This window comes from Salvelinus namaycush, chromosome 8 (genome assembly GCF_016432855.1).
Source record: "Salvelinus namaycush isolate Seneca chromosome 8, SaNama_1.0, whole genome shotgun sequence".
Taxonomy (NCBI): Eukaryota; Metazoa; Chordata; class Actinopteri; order Salmoniformes; family Salmonidae; genus Salvelinus; species Salvelinus namaycush.
The window spans coordinates 26,756,779-26,780,531 of NC_052314.1; the positions used below are offsets into that span (position 1 = coordinate 26,756,779).

At 42.8% G+C, this 23,753-nt stretch overlaps 1 protein-coding gene across 1 annotated transcript in view; it reads right to left on the reverse strand.

Annotated features, from left to right (window-relative positions):
• Positions 1 to 259: 259 nt before the first annotated feature.
• The window catches only part of LOC120052567 (PR domain zinc finger protein 5-like), a 64,439-nt gene continuing 40,945 nt past the window's right edge, over positions 260 to 23,753 (reverse strand). The window contains exons 14-16 of the mRNA XM_038999549.1: positions 12,021 to 12,106; positions 3,526 to 3,630; positions 260 to 539 (exon numbers count right to left, since the gene is read on the reverse strand). Of these exons, the coding sequence (XP_038855477.1) occupies positions 375 to 539; positions 3,526 to 3,630; positions 12,021 to 12,106 (356 nt within the window). The 3' untranslated portion in view covers positions 260 to 374. The remainder of the gene's footprint in view (positions 540 to 3,525; positions 3,631 to 12,020; positions 12,107 to 23,753) is intronic.

Below are 23,753 nucleotides of genomic sequence, written 5' to 3' on the forward strand. Positions count from 1 at the left end.
CAACCAAAACAAACAGAAAATGCATCCGACAAATTTGTAGTCACAAACTTCCTGTAGTCATTATGCGCTATGAATATGGCACACAATACTTAACTTTTTACTACTTTAATACACATACTGTAAGTGGATTTGTCCCAATACATTTGGTCCCCTAAAATGGGGGGACTATACAAAAAGTGCTGTAATTTTGATATGGATGAAAATACCTTCAAAATAAAGCTGACAGTCTGCACTTTAACCTCATAGTCATTGTATCATTTCAAATCCAAAGAGCTGGAGTACAGAACCAAAAACCCACAAATGTGTCAATGTGCCAATACTTTTGGAGCTCACTGTAGTTTATCTTCAGTAGTATCATATACAGTAGATGGGTTCTAGCCCTCTGTCTCCCCGTGAACATTCTCCATGTGCACTTTGAGGTAGTCATTCCTGGTGAACTTCTTATGGCACAGCGAGCATTCTGCCATGGGCCTGTTGGGGTTGTGGGTCAGCTTGTGCCTGCTCAGCATCTTCTTCAGACTGAACGACAGATCACACACCTACAGAGAGCAGAGCAAACAGAAGTGTGTTAGTTAGCTCTGTTAGAGATTAGAACGGATTAGACCTTAACTACAGTACATACACATCTCTGTTATAGCAGCTCTCTGATGGATCTTACTGAATTCATTCAGTCCTAAACTAAAGAAGTATGCTGCAGAGCAATATTAAGCTTTACAATCCCTATTATGGCTACAGCCAGCTGACTGAACCACATTTACTTTGTACTGGAAATCATACGAGAGAAGGCTTAGATAGAAATCATATTTTCCCGACATAAAGAGGGAATAAATTAAACATAACATCCATCACAAATGATCACTTTCACACCCGACAAACGACTCCATTTCACACTACCAGTCACCTTAATCCTGCATTGGCATGGGTGCAGCAGTTCAACACCCGGACTCAGGCTTCCCAGCATGTCTTCTTCACACTTAAATATCATCCATTCAAAATGCAAACAGTAGAGAAGTCCCCTAAAGTTCACAAGCGGTAAACCTTTCTGTGACAGAGTGTGTGTTTCTGTGATCACATCATCAACCAGGTTTAATCACCATTTAGGATGCACGTCATAACAGACGGCTGGAGATACAAAATACAAAAGATTTGCACTCAAAGCCTTCAATAGTGAAACAATGCATTTCATGAATTGAATTCAAACACATCCTTGAAATGATTACAATAAAGAGATGGCCTTAACTGATAACAGTACTGTCCTTCGTTTCCTGAACCCCCTAGTGCTAACCCAGCCAGTCTGGGCTTAAAAGACCCATCATGTCAGAGGGTTCTGAGGGTTAAGGAAACAGCCAATTTGATTGGCTTTCAGATGTAAAACTCTAGTAATTTAAAAAGACACAGTTGTGGGTCTTCCATAAAACAGAATAAAAACAGTGGAAGGAAAGATGTTTTCAATTTCCAGACATGGTAAGAGGAAAGTGAGGGGGATCCAGAGACTTTAACAGGTCTTAAAAGATCCTTCCAGAGCATCAGCAGGACCCGTGGTCGCGTGTTTCTCTCTGAGAATCATTATTACTCCTGCGGTATTATAAACAGAGGGTAATTTCTCCCTCTGATCTTCTCAATGTGTTTACGTGAGATCAGTCGACTAGACCTCTCCAGAGGAGAGAGATCTTTATCTTCCTCATATTGAGTTTTAGCCCACATCTGGCCCCGTGCCACAGTCTGGCTGAGCAGAGTACATGCACACACAAGCACACATACATAAGCGTGGACACAAAAGCACGGACACACACATATGTACACATACAATCAGTGCCAGTCAAAAGTTTGGACACACCCACTCATTCCAGGGTTTTTCTTTATTTTTTTTATATTTTCTACATTGTAGAATAATAGTGAAGACATTAAAACTATGAAATAACACATATGGAATCATGTAGTAACCAAAAAAGTGTTAAACAAATAAAAATATATTTGAGATTTGAGATTGTTCAAAATTGCCACCCTTTGCCTTGACAGCTTTGCACACTCTTGGCATTCTCTCAACCAGCTTCATGAGATAGTCACCTGGAATGCATTTCAATTAACAGGTGTGCCTTGTTAAAAGTTAATTTGTGGAATGTCTTTCCTTCTTAATGCATTTGAGCCAATCAGTTGTGTTGTGACAAGGTAGGGTGGTATACAGAAGATAGCCCTATTTGGTAAAAGACCAAGTCCATATTATGGCAAGAACAGCTGAAATAAGCAAAGAGAAACGACAGTCCATCATTACTTGAATACATGAAAGTCAGTCAATACGGAACATTTCAAGAACTTTGAAAGTTTCTTAAAGTGCAGAGGATAAGTTCATTAGAGTTAACAGCACCTCAGATTGCAGCCCAAATAAATGCTTCACAGAGTGGTAGTAACCGGCATCTCAACACCAACTGTACAGAGGAGACCGCGCGAATCAGGCCTTCATGGTCGAATTGCCGCAAAGAAACCACAACTAAAGGACACCAATAAGAATAAGAGACTTTCTTGGGCCAAGAAACACAAGCTATGGACATTAGATCGGTGGAAATCTGTCCTTTGGTCTGATGAGTCCAAATTTGAGATTTTTGGTTCCAACCGCCGTGTCTTTGTGAGACGCAGAGTAGGTGAACGGATTTCCGCATGTGTGGTTCCTATGGAGGATGAGGTGTGATGGTGTGGGGGTGCTTTGCTTGTGACACTGTCTGTGATTTATTTTGAATTTCTTTATTTAGATGGCACACAACCAGCATGGCTAACACAGCATTCTGCAGCGATACGCCATCCCATCTGGTTTGCGCTTAGTGGGACTATCATTTGTTTTTCAACAGGACAATGACCCAACACACCTCCAGGCTGTGGAAGCGCTATTTGACCAAGAAGGAGAGTGATGGTGCTGCATCAGATGACATGGCCTCCACAATCACCCGACCTCAACCCATTTGAGATGATTTTGGGATGAATTGGACCGCAGAGTGAAGGAAAAGCAGCTAACACGTGCTCAGCATATGTGGGAACTCCTTCAAGACTTTTGGAAAAGCATTCCAGGTGAAGCTGGTTGAGAGAATGTGCAGAGCTGTCATCAAGGCAAAGGGTGGGTACTTTGAAGAATCTCAAATATAAAATATATTTTGATTTGTTTAACACTTTTTTGGTTACTACATGATTCCATATGTGTTACTTCACAGTTTTGATGTCTTCACTATTATTCTACAATGTAGAAAATAGTAAAAATAAAAGAAAATTGACTGGTACTGTATCCCCACACCATTTGGAGTTATGGTTAAAGTGGAAATATGTAACTTTTGGTGCCACCTGACCAAATTCACATTGAAATGTGATTTATAGATCTATAATTCTACTTGAAAGCAGTCTAAGAAGTGGTAGATATGTTCTATGTGTGCCATTTCTATGCTTCCCATTCTTAAGTTTTGGTTATGTGTCTTTTACTGAGCAATCAGGAAACGGGGGAGCGATTTCTGCATAGTGCAACTTCAAAGGCCCAGAACTCACATCACACTGGAAGGGTTTCTCTCCGGTGTGGGTCCTCATGTGTTCGTCCAGACCTCTCTTCTGACTGAAGGCCTTGTTACATTCACTGCATTTATATGGCTTCTCCTGCAGGGACACACAAACAAACGCACACTTACAGACAGATCACCTCTCAACACACAGCCAACCCGTATACTATACACAAATACTGTACTCAAACAGAGACATGGACTCTCACACAATGGACACCCACAATCACACACACACCCTCATATCCTCTCACTTCAAACCCCACCGCCCCCCTAGTGAGTTTATGAAGATATGAAATGAGAGATTGTACAGCCCCTGCAGTAGGGAGGAAATGGCCAGCGTATGGGGCCATAAGGAACACATGGATCCCTCTAAAGCGTAAGAAAACACGGCACAGAAAAGCCCTTTGAACATGTACAAGTGCGCCGGCTCACTGGGGCTGTAGAATATCACCCTCTTCTCCACACCTCATCAGTTTACCAAAGAACATTTCCTCTGTGCCTTTCAGAGGCCTGTCTGGGTGTCACTCAAAAGCTCCTATCGCTCTGTGGGTGTGTGTGTTTTGTGTGTGTGTGCGTGATTTTCTGGGTGGACAGTCTCTCTGTGGCTCTTTTTGACAAGACTCACTGATAGCAAAGTCTCTACCCATTTAGGGCTCAGTTGTCATGGGAACTGGGTGAATACAGGAAGTAAGGGTCCTGGGAAAATAGCTATCATGTGGGCGGGACAAGGAGTGGCCAATGACACAGGATACAACCGGAGGTAAAGATCAGGTTCAATGCATATGTCTGTGAGTGTGTGTATGAGTGAGTGTGTCTGCATGAGTGTGAGTGAGAAAGAAAACGAGAGACGCCTAACAGTGTGTGTGGGTGTGTGAGAAACTTGGGTGTGGAGACCAAACCAGAACATAAGTGACGGTTTGTGTATTGTAAACCGCCAGATAAACCTGCTAGTTTAACTGGTATCACTTTTCTAATAAAGCATCACTTTCACACTCAGGGGAAAACTTCCTCCTGAATGACATACAAAAAACCAAAAAAGGTTCAAGTTCAGAGGTCAAGAAAACACACAGATGTATAGGGGTGATGTGGAGGACCCAGAATGCATCACTGTGACCCCAGTAACATCTGTATCTGCTCTTCAGCAGATGTTCACCCTTGTGACATTCAACCTGACCCTCTGATTGGCTCATCTCTGAATCTGTCCAGTCAGGAGCCAGCAGGGTTATGAATGGAGGGATAGGGCTCTGTTTATGTACTCTAAGAGATCCAGGAGGATCACATTTCATATCAAACGTGTGGTCAATGGTCATCTCTAAACCAACATATCCTCTGTAATCCAATACAAAATCAAACCCTTGTCCATATACCCCTAGGCATTTCTTATAGCTTTGAAAGAATTGGAGGTAATTAGCAATATGGTGATGATTCCGCCTAACCTACTAGAGGGCAAGGTGGAGCAACTGCCGTATTGCTAATACCCATCTAAACTTAATGCTGTGATGAACCAATCAGAGACTGCTATATTGGACCAATAGGAACCAGCTATAACTGACCAATGAAAAAGTGTTACAGTAAAACCCATTCAGGGGTTTCCAAACTGAAAACAGAGGAGCTTGGAAGATTCTGATGGAACTTCAGAACTCTGGGCCAAAGTCAAACAAAATCAAACAGGCACCCCCACAGAGGGAACCAGTGGAATTTTAATCAGTGTGTTTACAGTCAGATCACTCTTGTCACCATCAGAGAAACTTAAAGAGATTAATAAAAAATCTCTGACCAGGCAACATGTCAGACGCTTTATACGAATCACATGTGTTCTATTGTAGTTGCCGATGGTTTGCTATGTGGGATAAACACACAACTCTAAACAGATCCATCTCTAAACTATACATTAACACTGAGCTGGAGCTCCTTCAGCCAAATGGCATTTGTTCTGCTGAGGGGTGACTTCATCGTCCAGCTCTCTGCTGTGTGTCAGCTCAGCCCATATTTCACTACTGCAGTCACGGTGCTCTGAGCAAAGACAGAGCCGGGGACACACAAAGCCATGTCTCAATTCAAACATGAATGTTTCATCAAGTCCTCGCTAGAGAATAGGAGCTGATAGGAGTGTCCCTGTGCCGCCAGCTGCCTGTTTCCACTGTACCGTTTTAGGCCAGAAGCTTTATACTGTACCTGCAGTCCAGGTTCATAGAGTGCAACGTAATGATGTGTGCTTGAGCAAACAGGAAATGTACTTGAAACGTGTCAACAAAACCGACAGGGCATAAATATACAGTACCATGGCCCCACACACACACACACACACACACACACACACACACACACACACACACACACACACACACACACACACACACACACACACACACACACACACACACACACACACACACACACACACACACACACACACACACACACACACACACACACACACACACACACACCTCATGGAAAGCGGTGATTAGGTGGAGAACTTCAGTGGGTAGAGAAGTAGTGCAGAGGCACGGGCAGGAAATGACCTCATGAGAGACCAGGGTGACCATGCTCTTCCTCTCCCCACCCTGAGCAGCTTGGTCCAAGCTCTGAGTCAGTGTACATTTACATGCTCATCGTATCAACACTAACGACACCTGTCATGTCCTCACAATGTACAGTCAGGAACCCAATCACAGTCTTTCAAAACTTTCAAAACTTCTCAGACTGTGCTCAGTGTATGCTGTGAGATCGCTATTACATGTGGATGTATTCTAGTCCACCATATACAGCTCTAAGTAGTAATCATTATCCTCCCCAGACTTAAAAAAAAAAAAATCACTGTGGGAGAAGCCTACATGAGTGTCCTGGAATCTCCTCATGGAAAAAAAGGTCCTCCAGCTTTCATGTTTGCAGAGCGAGACGTTGGCTGGCAAGACAGGACTCCTCTCTATTCCTGGCTGCCTGGCAGAGGTGTGTGAACCTCTATTCCTGGGTGTTACGTTCTACAGCTTGGCTGAGCATGGAGCAGATCAACTAAAGCGTAGCACTGGAGATGGGCAGATAAGCATTTATGGACACCTGGGACTGGTACACCAAATATACACAAAAGTATGTGGACATCCCTTCAAATTAGTGGAATTGGCTATTTCAGCCACACCCATTGCTGACAGGTGTATAAAATTGAGCGCACAGCCATGAAATCTCCATAGACAAACATTGGCAGTAGAATGGCCTTACTGAAGAGCTCAGTGACTTTCAACGTGGCACCGTCATAGGATGCCACCTTTCCAACAAGTCAGTTCGTCAAATGTCAGCCCTGCTAAAGCTGCCCCAGTCAACTGTAAGTGCTGTTATTGTGAAGTGGAACCGTCTAGGAGCAACAACGGCTCAAAGGGTAAAGTGGTAAGCCACACAAGCTCACAGAACGGGAACGCCTGAGTGCTGAAGCGCGTAGCGCATAAAAATCATCTGTCCTCGGTTGCAACACTCACTACCAAGTTCCAAACTGCGTCTGGAAGCAACGTCAGCACAAGAACTGTTCATCGGGAGCTTCATGAAATGGGTTTCCATGGCCGAGCAACCGCACACAAGCCTAAGATCACCACGTCAATGCCCAGCGTCGGCTGGAGTGCTGTAAAGCTTGCCGTCATTGGACTCTGGAGCAGTGGATATGCGTTCTCTGGAGTGATGAATCACGCTTCACAATCTGGTAGCCTGACGGACTAATCTGTGTTTGGCCAATGCCAAGACAATGCTACCTGCCCGAATGCATAGTGCCAACAGTAAAGTTTGGTGGTGGAGGAATAACGGTCTGGGGCTGTTTTTCATGGTTCAGGCTAGGCCTCTTAGTTCCAGTGAAGGAAAATATTAACGCTACAGCATACAGTTGAAGACGGAAGTTTACATACACCAAAGCCAAATACATTTAAACTCAGTTTTTCACAATTCCTGACATTTAATCCTAGTAAAAATTCCCTGTCTTATGTCAGTTAGGATCACCACTTTATTTTAAGAATGTGAAATGTCAGAATAATAGTAGAGAATGATTTAGTTTTGCCTTTATATTGTTTAACTAGGGTCAAACGTTTCAGGTAGCCTTCCACAAGCTTCCCACAATAAGTTGGGTGAATTTTGGCCCATTCCTCCTGACAGAGCTGGTGTAACTGAATCAGGTTTGTAGGCCTCCTTGCTCGCACACGCTTTTTCAGTTCTGCATACAAATTTTCTATAGGATTGAGGTCAGGGCTTTGTGATGGCCACTTCAATACCTTGACTTTGTTGTCCTTAAGCCATTTTGCCACAACTTTGGAAGTATGCATGGGGTCATTGACCATTTGGAAAACCCATTTGCAACCAAACTTTAACTTCCTGACTGATGTCTTGAGATGTTGCTTCAATATGTCCATATCATTTTCCTCCCTCATGATGCCATCTATTTTGTGAAGTGCACCAGTCCCTCCTACAACAAAGCACCCCCACAATGTGATGCTGCCACCCCCGTGCTTCACGGTTGGAATGATGTTCTTTGGCTTGCAAGCCTCCCTCTTTTTCCTCCAAACATAACGATGGTCATTATGACCAAACAGTTAAATTTTTGTTTCATCAGACCAGAGGACATTTCTCCAAAAAGTACCATCTTTGTTCCCATGTGCAGTTGCAAACCATAGTCTGGCTTTTTTATGGCGGTTTTGGAGCAGTGGCTTCTTCCTTGCTGAGCGGCCTTTCAGGTTATGTCGATATAGGACTCGTTTTACTGTGGATATAGATACTTTTGTACCTGTTTCCTCCAGCATCTTCACAAGGTCCTTTGCTGTTGTTCTGTGAATGATTTGCACTTTTCGCACCAAAGTACGTTCATCTCTAGGAGACAGAGCCCGTCTCCTTCCTGAGCGGTATGACGGCTGCGTGGTCCCATGGTGTTTATACTTGCGTACTATTGTTTGTACAGATGAACTTGGTACCTTCAGGCATTTGGAAATTGCTCCCAAGGATGAACCAGACTTGTGGACTTCTACAATTTTTATTCTGAGGTCTTGGCTAATTTCTTTTGATTTTCCCATGATGTCAAGCAAAGAGGCACTGAGTTTGAAGGTAGGCCTTGAAATACATCCACAGGTACACCTCCAATTGACTCAAATTATGTCAATTAGCCTATCAGAAGCTTCTAAAGCCATGACATCATTTTCTGGAATTTCCCAAGCTGTTTAAAGGCACAGTCAACTTAGTGTATGTAAACTTCTGACACGCTGGAATTGTGATACAGTGAATTATAAGTGAAATAATCTGTCTGCAAACAATTGTTTGTAAAATTCCTTGTGTCATGCACAAAGTAGATGTTCTAACCGACTTGACAAAACTATAGTTTGTTAACAAGAAATGTGTGGAGTGGTTGAAAAACGAGTTTTAATGACTCCAACCAAAGTGTATGTAAACTTCCGACTTCAACTGTACATTCTTGACGATTCTGTGCTTCCAAATCTGTGGTCAACGCCCGACCTCACTAATGCTCTTGTGGCTGAATGGAAGCAAGTCCTCACAGCAATGTTCCAACATCTCGTGGAAAGTCTTTCCAGAAGAGTGGAGGCTGTTATAGCAGCAAAGGGGGGACCAACTCCATATTAATGCCCATGATTTTGGAATGAGATGTTCGACAAGCAGGTGTCCACACACTTTAGGTCATGTAGTGTATCTTAGACACACACAATTGCAAATATAAACACAGTAGCATGTGTAGATTTTCCTACATAAAAACAGAAAAGTATGATTAAGGATATTTCATGTACACCATAAGTCATGTCGTAGTAAGAAGTTATTTCCTAGCTCATTTGGAGGTTAAAAACATCCGGCAGCAAAAACAGCTCTCAACGAAAACATATCCAGAATGTTACTGTTATTCCTTGGTAGGGTTGGGAATTGCCAGGGACCTCACAATACGATACGATATGTATTGTGATTCGATTAGGGCTGTCACTGACCCCTCAAAAAAATATTAGTCAATCGAGTCATTTTTTCTTTCAACCAATCAATTGGTCAAAATGTTTAAATATGTATTTTTCCATATATAGACACACCCTATGTGTTTTTATAAAATCAACTATAAGTACTAAACTTGTCTGATGCTTTAAGCACGCTGTTTGATTAAATAATTAAGACACACAAATGACTCAAGAGGGAGCCAGAGATCAAGATAGCCTAACCAGAAAAAATATACACTGCTCAAAAAAATAAAGGGAACACTTAAACAACACAATGTAACTCCAAGTCAATCACACTTCTGTGAAATCAAACTGTCCACGTAGGAAGCAACACTGATTGACAATAAATTTCACATGCTGTTGTGCAAATGGAATAGACAAAAGGTGGAAATTATAGGCAATTAGTAAGACACCCCCAATAAAGGAATGGTTCTGCAGGTGGTGACCACAGACCACTTCTCAGTTCCTATGCTTCCTGGCTGATGTTTTGGTCACTTTTGAATGCTGGCGGTGCTTTCACTCTAGTGGTAGCATGAGACGGAGTCTACAACCCACACAAGTGGCTCAGGTAGTGCAGTTCATCCAGGATGGCACATCAATGCGAGCTGTGGCAAAAAGGTTTGCTGTGTCTGTCAGCGTAGTGTCCAGAGCATGGAGGCGCTACCAGGAGACATGCCAGTACATCAGGAGACGTGGAGGAGGCCGTAGGAGGGCAACAACCCAGCAGCAGGACCGCTACCTCCGCCTTTGTGCAAGGAGGTGCACTGCCAGAGCCCTGCAAAATGACCTCCAGCAGGCCACAAATGTGCATGTGTCAGCATATGGTCTCACAAGGGGTCTGAGGATCTCATCTCGGTACCTAATGGCAGTCAGGCTACCTCTGGCGAGCACATGGAGGGCTGTGCGGCCCCACAAAGAAATGCCACCCCATACCATGACTGACCCACCGCCAAACCAGTCATGCTGGAGGATGTTGCAGGCAGCAGAACGTTCTCCACGGCGTCTCCAGACTCTGTCACGTCTGTCACATGTGCTCATGTGCTCAGTGTGAACCTGCTTTCATCTGTGAAGAGCACAGGGCGCCAGTGGCGAATTTGCCAATCTTGGTGTTCTCTGGCAAATGCCAAACGTCCTGCACGGTGTTGGGCTGTAAGCACAACCCCCACCTGTGGACGTCGGGCCCTCATACCACCCTCATGGAGTCTGTTTCTGACCGTTTGAGCAGACACATGCACATTTGTGGCCTGCTGGAGGTCATTTTGCAGGGCTCTGGCAGTGCACCTCCTTGCACAAAGGCGGAGGTAGCGGTCCTGCTGCTGGGTTTTGCCCTCCTACGGCCTCCTCCACGTCTCCTGATGTACTGGCATGTCTCCTGGTAGCGCCTCCATGCTCTGGACACTACGCTGACAGACACAGCAAACCTTTTTGCCACAGCTCGCATTGATGTGCCATCCTGGATGAACTGCACTACCTGAGCCACTTGTGTGGGTTGTAGACTCCGTCTCATGCTACCACTAGAGTGAAAGCACCGCCAGCATTCAAAAGTGACCAAAACATCAGCCAGGAAGCATAGGAACTGAGAAGTGGTCTGTGGTCACCACCTGCAGAACCATTCCTTTATTGGGGGTGTCTTGCTAATTGCCTATAATTTCCACCTTTTGTCTATTCCATTTGCACAACAGCATGTGAAATGTATTGTCAATCAGTGTTGCTTCCTAAGTGGACAGTTTGATTTCACAGAAGTGTGATTGACTTGGAGTTACATTGTGTTGTTTAAGTGTTCCCTTTATTTTTTTGAGCAGTGTATATTCCCGACCCCCCTCCTCCCGCTGCTGCTGGCCTTCGCAGATTCTGCCATTACACTCCTGAAGTTGCTGGTAATAGGCTACACCAACTTTGTAGGTTACACCAATTTATCTTACCATTTCTACCGACCAGTCGACTAAATGGGGTCAGCCCTAGATTCTATACTGCGATTGCGATTTGATGTTCCAAACATATTGCTCACAATGTCTACTACAGAGAGACAAGAGAGAGCAATGAGTAAATGAGTTTTGATCAGTCATTAAATAAAAGCGCTGAAAACATGTTGGCTCACTATTTAAAAAGAAGATGGAGAACAAGCTATAGAATGAAAAATATCAGAGTTTTGGCTCAGGTACAGCCGACTAGCGCTAGATAACACTACCTACAGTAGCAAAAAAGAAACTGGGGACTTGGGAGTCAAATATTGATATAATATTGTACAAACCTTATATTGCGATTTGTAACTGTATACATTTTCCCCCATCACTATTCCTTGGCTTTCATGACTGGTTTTTACACTCAAATACATACAGAGACATACATGTGTGAATACACACACACACACACACGTAGGGGTGTGAGGATGGAAAGAGGAGGAGAAGGAGGTAAAGGGAAATCAAACCATTTCCATGTGGCAGAGAAACACCAACACCCCAAACTGTGCCTGGAACAAAGAGAGGAGAGAGTGTGTGGTAGAAGTGGGTGTGGAAAAGAGACTTACCCGAGTGTGTGTGCGAATGTGCATCTTCAGTCCATCATTCTTGCTGAATGCTTTGTCACAGTAAGGACACTGGTATGGCCGCTCACCTAGAGAGAAGCATCAACAGAAGGATCAACACACATCTGCGAGAAGGAAACATCAAAATCAATACAGAGCAGATTACAAATACAGTGTGCAGATGCTCTTAAGTAGTTTAGATAAGCGCACATTTGTCTACACACTAGGCAGTGTGCAAAAAACTCTTTGAAACACAAAATACTACACGATGATCAAACACTAGACATACATACACACACACACGTTCACCTAAAACTACTATGACCACGGTAATCTTCAAACAGAGCAGATCTAAGCTCAGAGGAATTGGAGGCATGAAGAAAATGTAGGGGGAAAATCCAAATTTTTGCACTGCGGCTGGCCACATGCAGACCCTGATCAAAGTTATCTGTTTCCTGCCGGCCAGGCCTCCAGCTCTGATGCAGCGCCGCAGAGAGACGGGAGGGGAGATCTTCATGTTTATGCCACCCCTGCCCCTAAACTAGAGCTGCTGGCGCTGCCATGCACCGATGCACTACACTGCACTCTGACACTGATGGGGGCCACAAAAAATCTGAACTCATCATGAGGGCCGCAGTGGCTCATGGGTCTGCGTACCCACATCCATACCCACATGCAGTCAGAGCCGGTCCTAGCCTTTTGGGGGCCCTTGCGAGCAAAACATTTGAACAGCCCCCTTCTTGATAGCAAAGAAAAAAACGTTTTATACACTTCATTTCCTGGAATTCTACACATTTTGCCATGGGGCGTAGACAGTGCTTAATTTGAGCCGGATCCTGCCGGAACAGGATCTGGCACCTCTCAGTTTTGGACTGTTTCATTCCGGAACTCATTTGCCAGGATCTGGTACCCCTCATGGCATAATTTTTTTTTCTTCACTGTTTGCAATGTAAAAAATGTAATAAAAGCAATCAGGGTTAATTTGAGTTGCCTCCTCTGTAATTCCCCTTCCCACTAAAAAACGTTGTGAAAACGTGCCTGATATTCTAAGAATTGATTTGAGTTAGTCCGGCCCAGGTTTTTGGTTTGCACAACATTGTAGCCTATAGACAAATGCATGTCCATTGCTGTGAGGAGAGAGAGAAGCATGCCTGTATCTCTCACAGAACTAGAATGACATTTACTTTCTATGATCGCTCTCCCTCTCTCTGCTCTGATAGACATTAGCCTGCAACTCATCTCTCCAGCGTTGCATTTATGTACTCATAGCCACGGGAAGGGTTCTGGAGGTTCCGGCAGCAGCCCTGATCAATTGAAATACATTTGCCAAGAAGTTATAGAATTACTGCTGTCTGTTCAGAAAGAAATGTAATAATTCAGAAGACTACACCTGGAGTAGGCCTATAATTTAGTCACAGAAGAACAATAGCTTTTTTTTTTTTTTTAATGTGTCTAGCTGTGGATTGTGTGTAGCCCAATAACAGGCCATGCCTACAGTTGGGAACACGTGTCAAATCTGTCAGTGAATAGCATGCAGCCAAAACAGGGCTTTCGCAATATTGCAAATACAATCGTGGGAAAACACAGATTGGAAAGCAAATGGCTCCTGCTGAAAAGAGAAGACTAATCTGCCTTTAGGCTACCAAATATGTTATCAACTTCCAAATAGGCCTATTGAGCAAACAGCATTGTTTTGCAAAGGAAAACAACAGAGAGGCTTTTGACACAAGGGCATCAGCCATCGCTGATGAGTGAGCTGCGCGTCATTGGATGATTCGGTTAAACTGGAAAGCTTTTTTAGGACTATAATTTCCTCCTCATATTGTACAATATGTGTCTCCACACACCTAGGCCTAGGCTATTGATGGATTCAAGACGTTTTTAATGATCTCAGTTTCAGTGTCAAAGTGGCCTGTCATTTCAATAATTTTTTTGGTATTGAAAAAGATTCTGCCAAAGTCTGCAGTCATGTAAAATTATGTATAAATACATAAAAAATGTCAAAATCTTCCCGGACCCTAGGCTACAAACTTTTTGTTCCGGCACCTCCCAATTTACAAATGAAACACTGGGCATAGAGAATACATTGCAGTTTGAACTAATTTCATACAATTCTACTCATTTTGCCATGGGGAAGAGAGAAATGTTTGTAGTTTTTAATAGGATATCTGAGTGAGAGTGACTAACAAAATCGATTACAAGTTTAGATAGGTGGCTAGACTAATTTACCAATCTAAACCATGTTAGGTGACATGAGTGAGTGAATGTCAGTAACTGACATAAGAGAACAACTGCTGATGCACAGCCACATTTTGAAATTGCATCTTGTGGATTCATTCTACTATTCTAACTCTCAATAGTAAGTTGGTCCGCGGACCTGTACTGAGCATGAATCTGGTTCTTCTCAAGGCCCTTTTCTCCCTCTAGCCATGCTGCCTCTGGTTGTGCTCTGATGCTTTTCTATGCAGGGAAACCCTTCTCCAGGCTCTAGGTCCTCACAGGAACAACAATTATGAAGAGATTCTATGGTTGTTAGGTTTGGGTCGAGGTTATTATAATGTAGGTGTGTTCTGAGAAGATCCTCACTGGGCAATGATGAAGAAAAGCAAACAGAACTCCCACAAACCTTCTCAGAATCAAATATCCTTTTATCCAGCGTTTCCCAAACTTGGACCTCGGGACCCCAAAGGGTGCACATTTGGTTTTTGCCCTAACACTACACAGCTGATTCAAATTATCAGCTGTGTAGTTCTAGGGCGAATAACTAAACGTGCACCCCTTGGGGTCTCGAGGATCGAGTTTAGGAAACCCTGCTTTTATCTTATTCGAATCAAATTAAATGGTACACACTCACAAATCTGCCTATAGTTTTATGTGAGGAAATAATGATTGATTATTTGTCACACTAATCCATGTGTTCTTTCTAGTGAGAGAAAAGGCCTCACAATCAGTAGTACCGCTTGTCTCATGAAAAAACATAGCTCCAAAGTAAGAACACACTACAACCCATAGTCAGGCAGGCCCGGCTGAGCTGAGCCCGGGCCCAGTGGATCAAAGACAGGCCAGCCTAACTCCCAGAGATCCTATCTGAGCAAGCTCTGTACGATGGCAAAGAGGATGTGACAGGCTGTCAGTCAAACAGCCAGCAGACACGTGGATCTATTTACCCCAGAGCTGATCCTCAGCCCAGATAGCACAACCAGCACTGATTACCAACCTATATATGGAATATGAGGTAACTCATATAACCGCAGTGAAAATACCCCTTCCAAAGGAAAATAGAGTGCAATACTTGTAAGGTAGTATTTTGGGGTTCCACCATGGCTACAGTGCCTTCAGAAAGTGTTGAGTAAAGCCCGAATTCAAAATCTACACACAATACATCAGAATGACAATGTAAAAACATGTTTTAACAAATGTTCAAACATTTAATGAAAATGAAACACAGAAATATCTAATTCACGTAAGTGTTCACAATCCTGAGTCAATACTTTGTAAAAGCACCTTTGGCAGCAATTACAGCTGTGAGTCTTTCTGGGTAAGTCTCTAAGAGCTTTCCACACCTGGATTGAGCAACATTTGCCCATTATTCTGTTCAAAATTCTTGAAGCACTGTCACATTGGTTGTTGATCATTGCTAAATAACCAATTTAAGGTATTGCCATAGATTTTCAAGTATTTTTAAGTCAAAATCTGAACTCGGCCACTCAGGAACATTCACTGTCTTCTTGGTAAGCAACTCCAGTGTAGATTTGGCCTTGTTATTTTCCTGCTGAAATGTGAATTCATCTCCCAGTGTCTGGTGGAAAGCAGACTGAACCAGGTTTTCCTCTAGGATTTTGTCTGTGCTTAGCTCCATTCTGTTTTTTATTTTATGAAAAACTCCCCAGTCCTTAATGATTACAAGCATACCCATAACATGATGTAGCCACCACTATGCTTGAAAATACAGAGAGTGGTACAACTGTAGTAATGTGATGAATTGGATTTGCCCCAAACCTAACATTTTCTGCAGTGTTACTGTTAGTGCCTCGTTGCAAACAGGATGCATGTTTTAGAATATTTTTCTATTCTGTACAGGCTTCATCCTTTTCACTCTGTCAATTAGGTTAGTATTGTGGAGTAACTACAATGTTGTTGATCCATCCTCAGTTTTCTCCTATCACAGCCATTAAACTCTGTAACTGATTTAAAGTTACCATTGGCCTCATGGTGAAATCCCTGAGACGTTTCCTTCCTCTCCGGCAACTGTGTTAGGAAGGACGCCTGTATCTTTGTAGTGACTGGGTGTATTGATACACCATCCAAAGTGTAATTCATAACTTCACCATGCTCAAAGGGATATTCAATGTCTGCTTTTTAAAAATCCATTTAACAATTGATGTCCTTCTTTGCGATGCATTGGAAAACCTTCCTGGTCTTTGTGGTTGAATCTGTGTTTGATATGCACTGCCAGACTGAGGGACCTTACAGATAATTTGTATGCGTGGGGTACAGAGATGAGGTAGTCATTCAAAAATCATGTTAATCACTATTATTCATACAGAGTAAGTCCATGCACCTTATTATGCGACTTGTTAAGTAAATGTTTACTCCTGAACTTATTTAGGCTTGCCATAACAAAGGGGTTGAATACTTATTGACATTTAAGCTTTTCATCTTTAATTCATTTGTAAAAATGTCAAAAAACATACTTCCACTTTGACATTATGGTGTATTGTGTGGAGGCCAGAGACAAACAAAATCTAAATTCAGGCTGTAACGCAACAAAATGAAGAAAAAGTCAAGGGGTGTGAATGCTTTCTGAAGGCACTGTATTTTACTGCTTCTAAACAATTGAAGTCAGGAGAATTAAATTCCTTTCACAGAGAATCACAGTAAATTATAGTTAACTAGACCACAACAGTCACGACCAGGTAACACCAATGTATGAAACTCAAGACAAGACTCTTTTGGCTCATTTCTGGGTTAATAGAATCAGGGTATTTTGGACAAAATGAGTCCCCTTAGAATAAGAGCTGTTCCTGCCAGTGTAAATAGAACAGCTCCAGGGGGAGAAGTGTAACAGCAAAATTGTAACTTAATAAAACACCACCTTAAGGGATTGTGTGTGTGTGTGTGTGTGTGTGTGTGTGTGTGTGTGTGTGTGTGTGTGTGTGTGTGTGTGTGTGTGTGTGTGTGTGTGTGTGTGTGTGTCCGTCCTTGTGGGTACCACAATCTAATTCCTCCTACACTTTGTTGTAGTCTAATACCTCTTCACTGACAAAAATTTGAAGAGGAAAAAGCGAGAGTGTTTTAATTAGATAGAGGAGGAATTGATGGAGGAGATGTTTTGCTCCTGTATGTAATAAGGTTAATGAGCTGAGTGTCCCGGGGAGACAGGGAGTTAACATGCAGAGATGCCTATTCAATCAGAGGAACCACAACCACCCAGAGAGAGAGAGAGACAGAGAGACAGAGAGACAGAGAGACAGAGAGAGAGAGAGAGAGAGAGAGAGAGAGAGAGAGAGAGAGAGAGAGAGAGAGAGAGAGAGAGAGAACATCAGCAGAGAAATAATCACCCATAATAAACATTTAGCTCTGTTTGGGGCTAATTCCCCACTGACACAAGCTCAACTCAAATCCATCATGTACTGTACGAGATGATGTGGTTTTGGGTTAAACACTACATTATTGTAGGGGATTGTCTATTAGCAGACTCTCTGAGAGTGGAACAGTCAGCGAGGGTGCATCCTTTACAAATTCACTCATTTTCAGGGGAGGAAAAACATTTCCAATCTGTTTAAGTCCTCTCTAACTCAAGGATGGGATTCTATTGGTTTGTTTTCAATTTGTGTCTGACCATTTCTTCCAACCCAGTAAATGTTTGCCAATCAAAGTTAGGCTAGCCATCACTTTGCTGTCCTCGTAAACCAGCAGTGGCCACCGAGGTAGAATTGTCACACCAGACATCTCCACAAGGGAGCTAACCAGGACCAGGGAGGGACAGAGCAGTACTGTCCTGTTTCATCCATCCAACATATAGCTTGTAAAGGGATAACAACAGGCCTCGTACAGTACAGAATGATCACGCATTCAGAAACGTGCAGAGACGGCAGCTCAAAATCCCAACCCCCCAAAAATCCTTCTGCTCAATTTCAGTCTCTAGGAGGCCTTTGTTGACAAACAGGAAAATCTGAATCCCAGATGTGCATAGAGACGGAGGAGAGAGAATCTGTCTGTTATGTAGCATGGTAGGGTATCAGGCTAAGGCCTTGGAGAAGGCATTAGTGTGTTCTAATATGGTCGGCACAGTGTGCTCTGCTCTGCGGCTTAGAGTGCATCCCTCTGGGTAAGAGCAGAGGACTAGGCTGATATACTGATACACTGTACAGACACCCACACCCTGCAAATAGAGAGCTCGGGCAGTAGTCCTCACCATTGTTACAGCAGTACAATGTGCTCGCTACAATCAAACGTACGTACATGTTCAGTAACATTATGCTTCATCCACAGCTGACTGACACACAACCCCAACTCTTTGGCACCGCTCACATCAAACCAGACCAGTTCTCTCTAACACACGCCTGACATCCAGAATAGTCCAAAAAGATCAGCTCAATCCTTTACAGGATACAAACACGGACCAGAAACAATAGCAATCATTTCAGGAATCATTTCCTTGAGCTGGTATGGTTCATATGAGAGGCGCTATGTCCTTTCAGTTGAACACTACCGTAATTGGAAACCATCCACTTATTATCTAGATTGAGTGAGATGGTTTGGGGATTGTGTGAGGAGGCTGGGCTTTGTGTGGTGGAGATGGTAACTGATTTAGCATGCGCTGAAATGGGACACCATCTCCCTGTGACCCTGAGTCTTCCTGCCACCCACCCCCCCACTGTGCTCCTCACACCCCTTGTCTGCTAATCGATCCGTTTGGCACCTCTGACAGTGTGCCTGTGTGTGTGCTTGTGTGTGCGTGAGTGTCTGGTAAACAGATGGTCTTGCTCGTCGCATGCCTGCCACACAGCATTCGTGTTACGGAGAACGCTTTGTAGCTCCAGGCCCTGGTCTGAAAGACATTAGCGCTGTCCATCAGAAATTAATTCCTGGCTTCCTCCAGTCCAGCCAGACATTGGCCCTCCTCGGCCCCTCTCTCTCTCGCTCTGCATGCCGACAGGGGCCACTGTGGTAATGTGATATCGATCCATTTGAGCCGATAAGCGATTTGACTTTGATCAGCCCCAGAAATGCCCAACAACTTTACACTTGACCTTTCTATTATGACCTGGGCCTACAAAGATTGATTTACTTCCTGAAACGTTTCTCTTAAAACTAGCCCATGTAAGACAACCTGTATCAGAGAACTTCACACCCTGCCCTCTACCACACACCCACACACACAATAATGACCCACACTTTTGAAACAACCCTCACCACACAACTTGTTCAGTGGAAACTACCCCTCAGTAGGTCTCAGTGTGAGAGAGGTGAAGAGGAGGAGAGAAGGAGAGAGTCTCTGTGACAGACTGTACTAGGCATGGGCGGTAACCAGATTTTCAAACCGTCATATCGTTCTTCTGCCATCCCGGGATTTACGGTATTACCGGCATAGCACACAAGGTAAAAGTAATAGCGAATTCTCATGGATGCTTTTAGCTAAATGCTAAAGAGCGCAAACAAACAAATTGCAAAGACAGGCAAATCCAGCTCCTAAAGTTAACTAGCAGCTAGTATAGCTACTAGCTAAGTGGTCCGTCAGTGTTCCTAGAGGTCTTCCAGATGTACATTTGGATTGCATCTGAATCCCGTTGTGCCCAGAGAGACTACTGCATACTTAACAACTGTGAAGACACTGGTCTCCAGCAGAGTACATGTCCCTTAGAATTACCGATCGTCTTCAGTCCATTAGACACACCACTACTCAGTCTTTTCTGGCCGTTTCGAGGGAAACTAAAGACATCTGCTTCACTGTCTTTATAATGACATGCAGTACAATATCTTTACACACATCATGCAGAGTGATGGGTCAAAGGTGGAATGACTCAACCGTTTTACTCTACTCATGTCTTACACGGAGGACACAGGGTTTTTAAACCAAACTGCCAATTTATCTCGATTTCAATGACGCCTGTTTGAACAATAACTGCAAAGTTCACTGTTTTACTGTACGTAATATGAGCCAGTCATACATTAGGAACCCTAAATGTTACATTTACATAAACTGAATCCAAAATATCACACAAAGAACTTCTCTGTTTAGAGACACTAAATAGTTGAACTGGGTGATTCTATAATAGTGACAATTTGTGAGCGACAAACTATGACATGTGCTATGATGTCAGTAACACTCAGTGGGCACTGGGTTCTGTGAACACTTCCTTGGGCGTAAGCACCTTGGTCAACCCCAGGACTGTCATATATCATCACTGCACACTGTAGAAAACTGTCACACTGACCTATGATCTAGTTATGGTCATTTGCATTTACACCAGTCTTATGCCAACATTAATCATCAAATAAGGGTGGGACTCTCTGGAAGAGTCATACTCTCTGGAATCACCTGTTAATGAGTATATAAGGGAGTCCCCCTCTTTGCTTTAGTTTAGAACGAAATAAGTTATAATTGGAGTTCCAGACATGGAGTTTGATTGTGAGTGGCAGGGAAGGTTCCCTCCTCTCTAAGGTGAATGATGTCGCCACTCGCCAGGATGCCTTGACATCGTCGGTACTCTCTCGGGAGAAGTCCCACCCTGTCCGTCTGGCTAGTATAAGGTGTGGGAATCAATCAGCTAAATCCCACGTTACCATGTGTTAGCCAATCCACATCCCAAATGAATGTGATGGCCAAACATATAGACAATTTCCTCATGACCAGTGAAACATTGATGACCAGAGTGTCGAGTGACCGCACACGGAAAATCGCTGTGAGAAAAACCTTACAAAGCATCCTGTGTGATTAGTGTTTACCAGGTAAATAAGTGAAGCTGTGCTGTTCCTGTGTGGGGACACTGTAAAAACAAACAATACCAGGCGTTTAACTTTGTACCATCCAGAGAGACTGTCAACACACAGACCTTTAACCTCAGCTGGAGGCTTCCTTTAAAAGAGATTATTGACAGGAAGAGGAGCCCTGTTAAAGGTTTATTTACAGAACTAGCAGCCACATGGACAAAACCATACCTAGTGGAGTACTGAGACAACACTAGTCTTTCAGAACCTTGATTTTTAACTGTACTTAACTTCTTATGGCTGCAGCCCGGTGTCGGTACACTTATGACAACAGCCAGCTCAAGTGCATGGCGCGAAATTCAAAAGATATATTTTTTTTTATATTTAACTTTCACACATTAACAAGTCCAATACAGCATATGAAAGGTACACATCTTGTGAATCCAGCCAACATGTCCGATTTTTAAAATGTTTTACAGCGAAAACAGCACGTATATTTATGTTAGCTCACCACCAAATACAAAAAAGGACAGACATTTTTCACAGCACAGGTAGCATGCACAAAGCCAACCTAACTAACCAAGAACCAACCAAACTAACCAACAAACAACTTCATCAGATGACAGTCTTATAACATGTTATTCAATAAATCTATGTTTTGTTCGAAAAATTTGCATATTTCAGGTATAAATCATAGTTTACATTGCAGCTACAATCAGAAATTGCACCGAAAGCAGACAGAATAATTACAGACACCAACGCCAAATACCTAAATACTCATCATAAAACATTTCTGAAAAATACATAGTGTACAGCAAATGAAAGACAGGCATCTTGTGAATCCAGACAATATTTCAGATTTTCTAAGTGTTTTACAGCGAAAACACAATACAGTAATCCCTCGTTTATCGCGGGGGTTACGTTCCGAAAATGACCCGCGATAAGTGAAATCCGCGAAATAGAAAACTTTTTTTTTTTTTACAATTAGCAACTATTACATGTATACAAATACAGTGACTCACGTGTAGGCCGTTTCGTCGACATTATGGGTTTAGGAGATGTTCGAAATTACAAGATAATTTGGCCAACTTAATGTAAATTTGCCAAGCTGTTTTATGTACGTACACATAACTGCACGAGACGACAAAATGATAGCACAATTCGTAGCATGTTTTGATACAAGAAGCGGGAGTGAGTTTTTAGCGAATCAGAATGCAGAGCACAATGCACCAAAAAAAAAAAAAAAATGCATTATGAAAATCCGCGAAATAGCGAATCCGCGATAAGTGAACCGCGAAGTGGCGAGGGATCACTGTATAGCGTTATATTAGCTTAGCACAATAGCCAGAAACACAAGCCATTTCCCAGCAGTAAAAGTTAGCGATCGTGACAAAACAGTAAAGGATATATAATTTTTGACTAACCTTGATATTCTTCATCAGATGACAGTCCTATAACATCAGGTTATACATACACTTATGTTTTGTTCGAAAATGTGCATATTTAGAGCTGAAATCAATGGTTATACATTGTGCTAACTTAGCTACTTTTTCCCATAACGTCCGGATTTTTTTCTGACACTTTTTCTGACACACATATTCTGACCAAATAGCTATTCATAAACATAACTAAAAAATACATGTTGTATAGGAAATGATAGATCCATTAGTTCTTAATGAAATCGCAGTGTTAGAATTCTAAAAAATAACTTCATTACGACATCCAGCTTCGGTATAGCTAGAGTACCCAAAAGTTGGGCGCCGACGACGAGTTCACATGTAGGACAGATATATGAAATAGCATCATAAAATGTTTCTTACTTTTGCTGATCTTTCATCAGAATGTTGGACAAGGGGTCCTTTGTCGGGAACAATCGTTGTTTGGATTTAGAACGGCCACTTTCCCTCTCGATTTAGCAAGCACACTAGCCAAGTGGCACGAATCTCTCCATCGTCAACAAAGTCAGAGAACGGAACACGGCAAAACTCCCGAAAAAATTTCAATAATCTGATTAAACTATATTGAAAAAACATACTTTACGATGATATGGTCACATGTATCAAATAAAATCAAAGCCGGAGATAGTAGTCGCCTATAACGGCAGCTAAACAGAAGGCAAATCCAGGTACCTCCTCGCGCTCTCCAGAAAACAGGAAATGGGGGACACGTCATACAAAGAGCTTGTATTCCACTTCAGACCAAGATAAACACTCAATTTCTTCTCTCACCGCCTCTTGACATCCAGGGGAAGGTCTATGAAGTGCATGTATACTAATACGTATCATGCCCATTTATAGGCAGGAAGTAGAACAGAGCCTCGATTTCAGACTTTCCACTTCCTGGTCAGGAAGTTTGTGCCAAATGAGTTCTGTTTGACTCACAGATATAATTCAAACGGTTTTAGAAACTAGAGAGTGTTTTCTATCCAATAGTAATAATAATATGCATATTGTACGAGCAAGAATTGAGTACGAGGCCGTTTGAAATGGGCACCTTTTATCTGGCTACTCAATACTGCCCCTGCAGCCCAAACAGGTTAACAAAGCCAACCAGACATCTAGCAATTTACTAGTCAATCCTCCATCTTCCTCCCTGCAGGGAAGTCAAACAACTAGAAGAGACACTCTACCAGTGGAGGCTCCTCATGGGAGGAAGGGGAGGACCATCCTCCTCAGGGAATTTCAGAAAAATGTAAGATAGTTTTAGATAAAACATATATTCACGTCACCAAATAATTGATTAAAACACACTGTTTTGCAAAGAAGGTCTACAGTAGCCTCAACAGCACTCTGTAGGGCAACA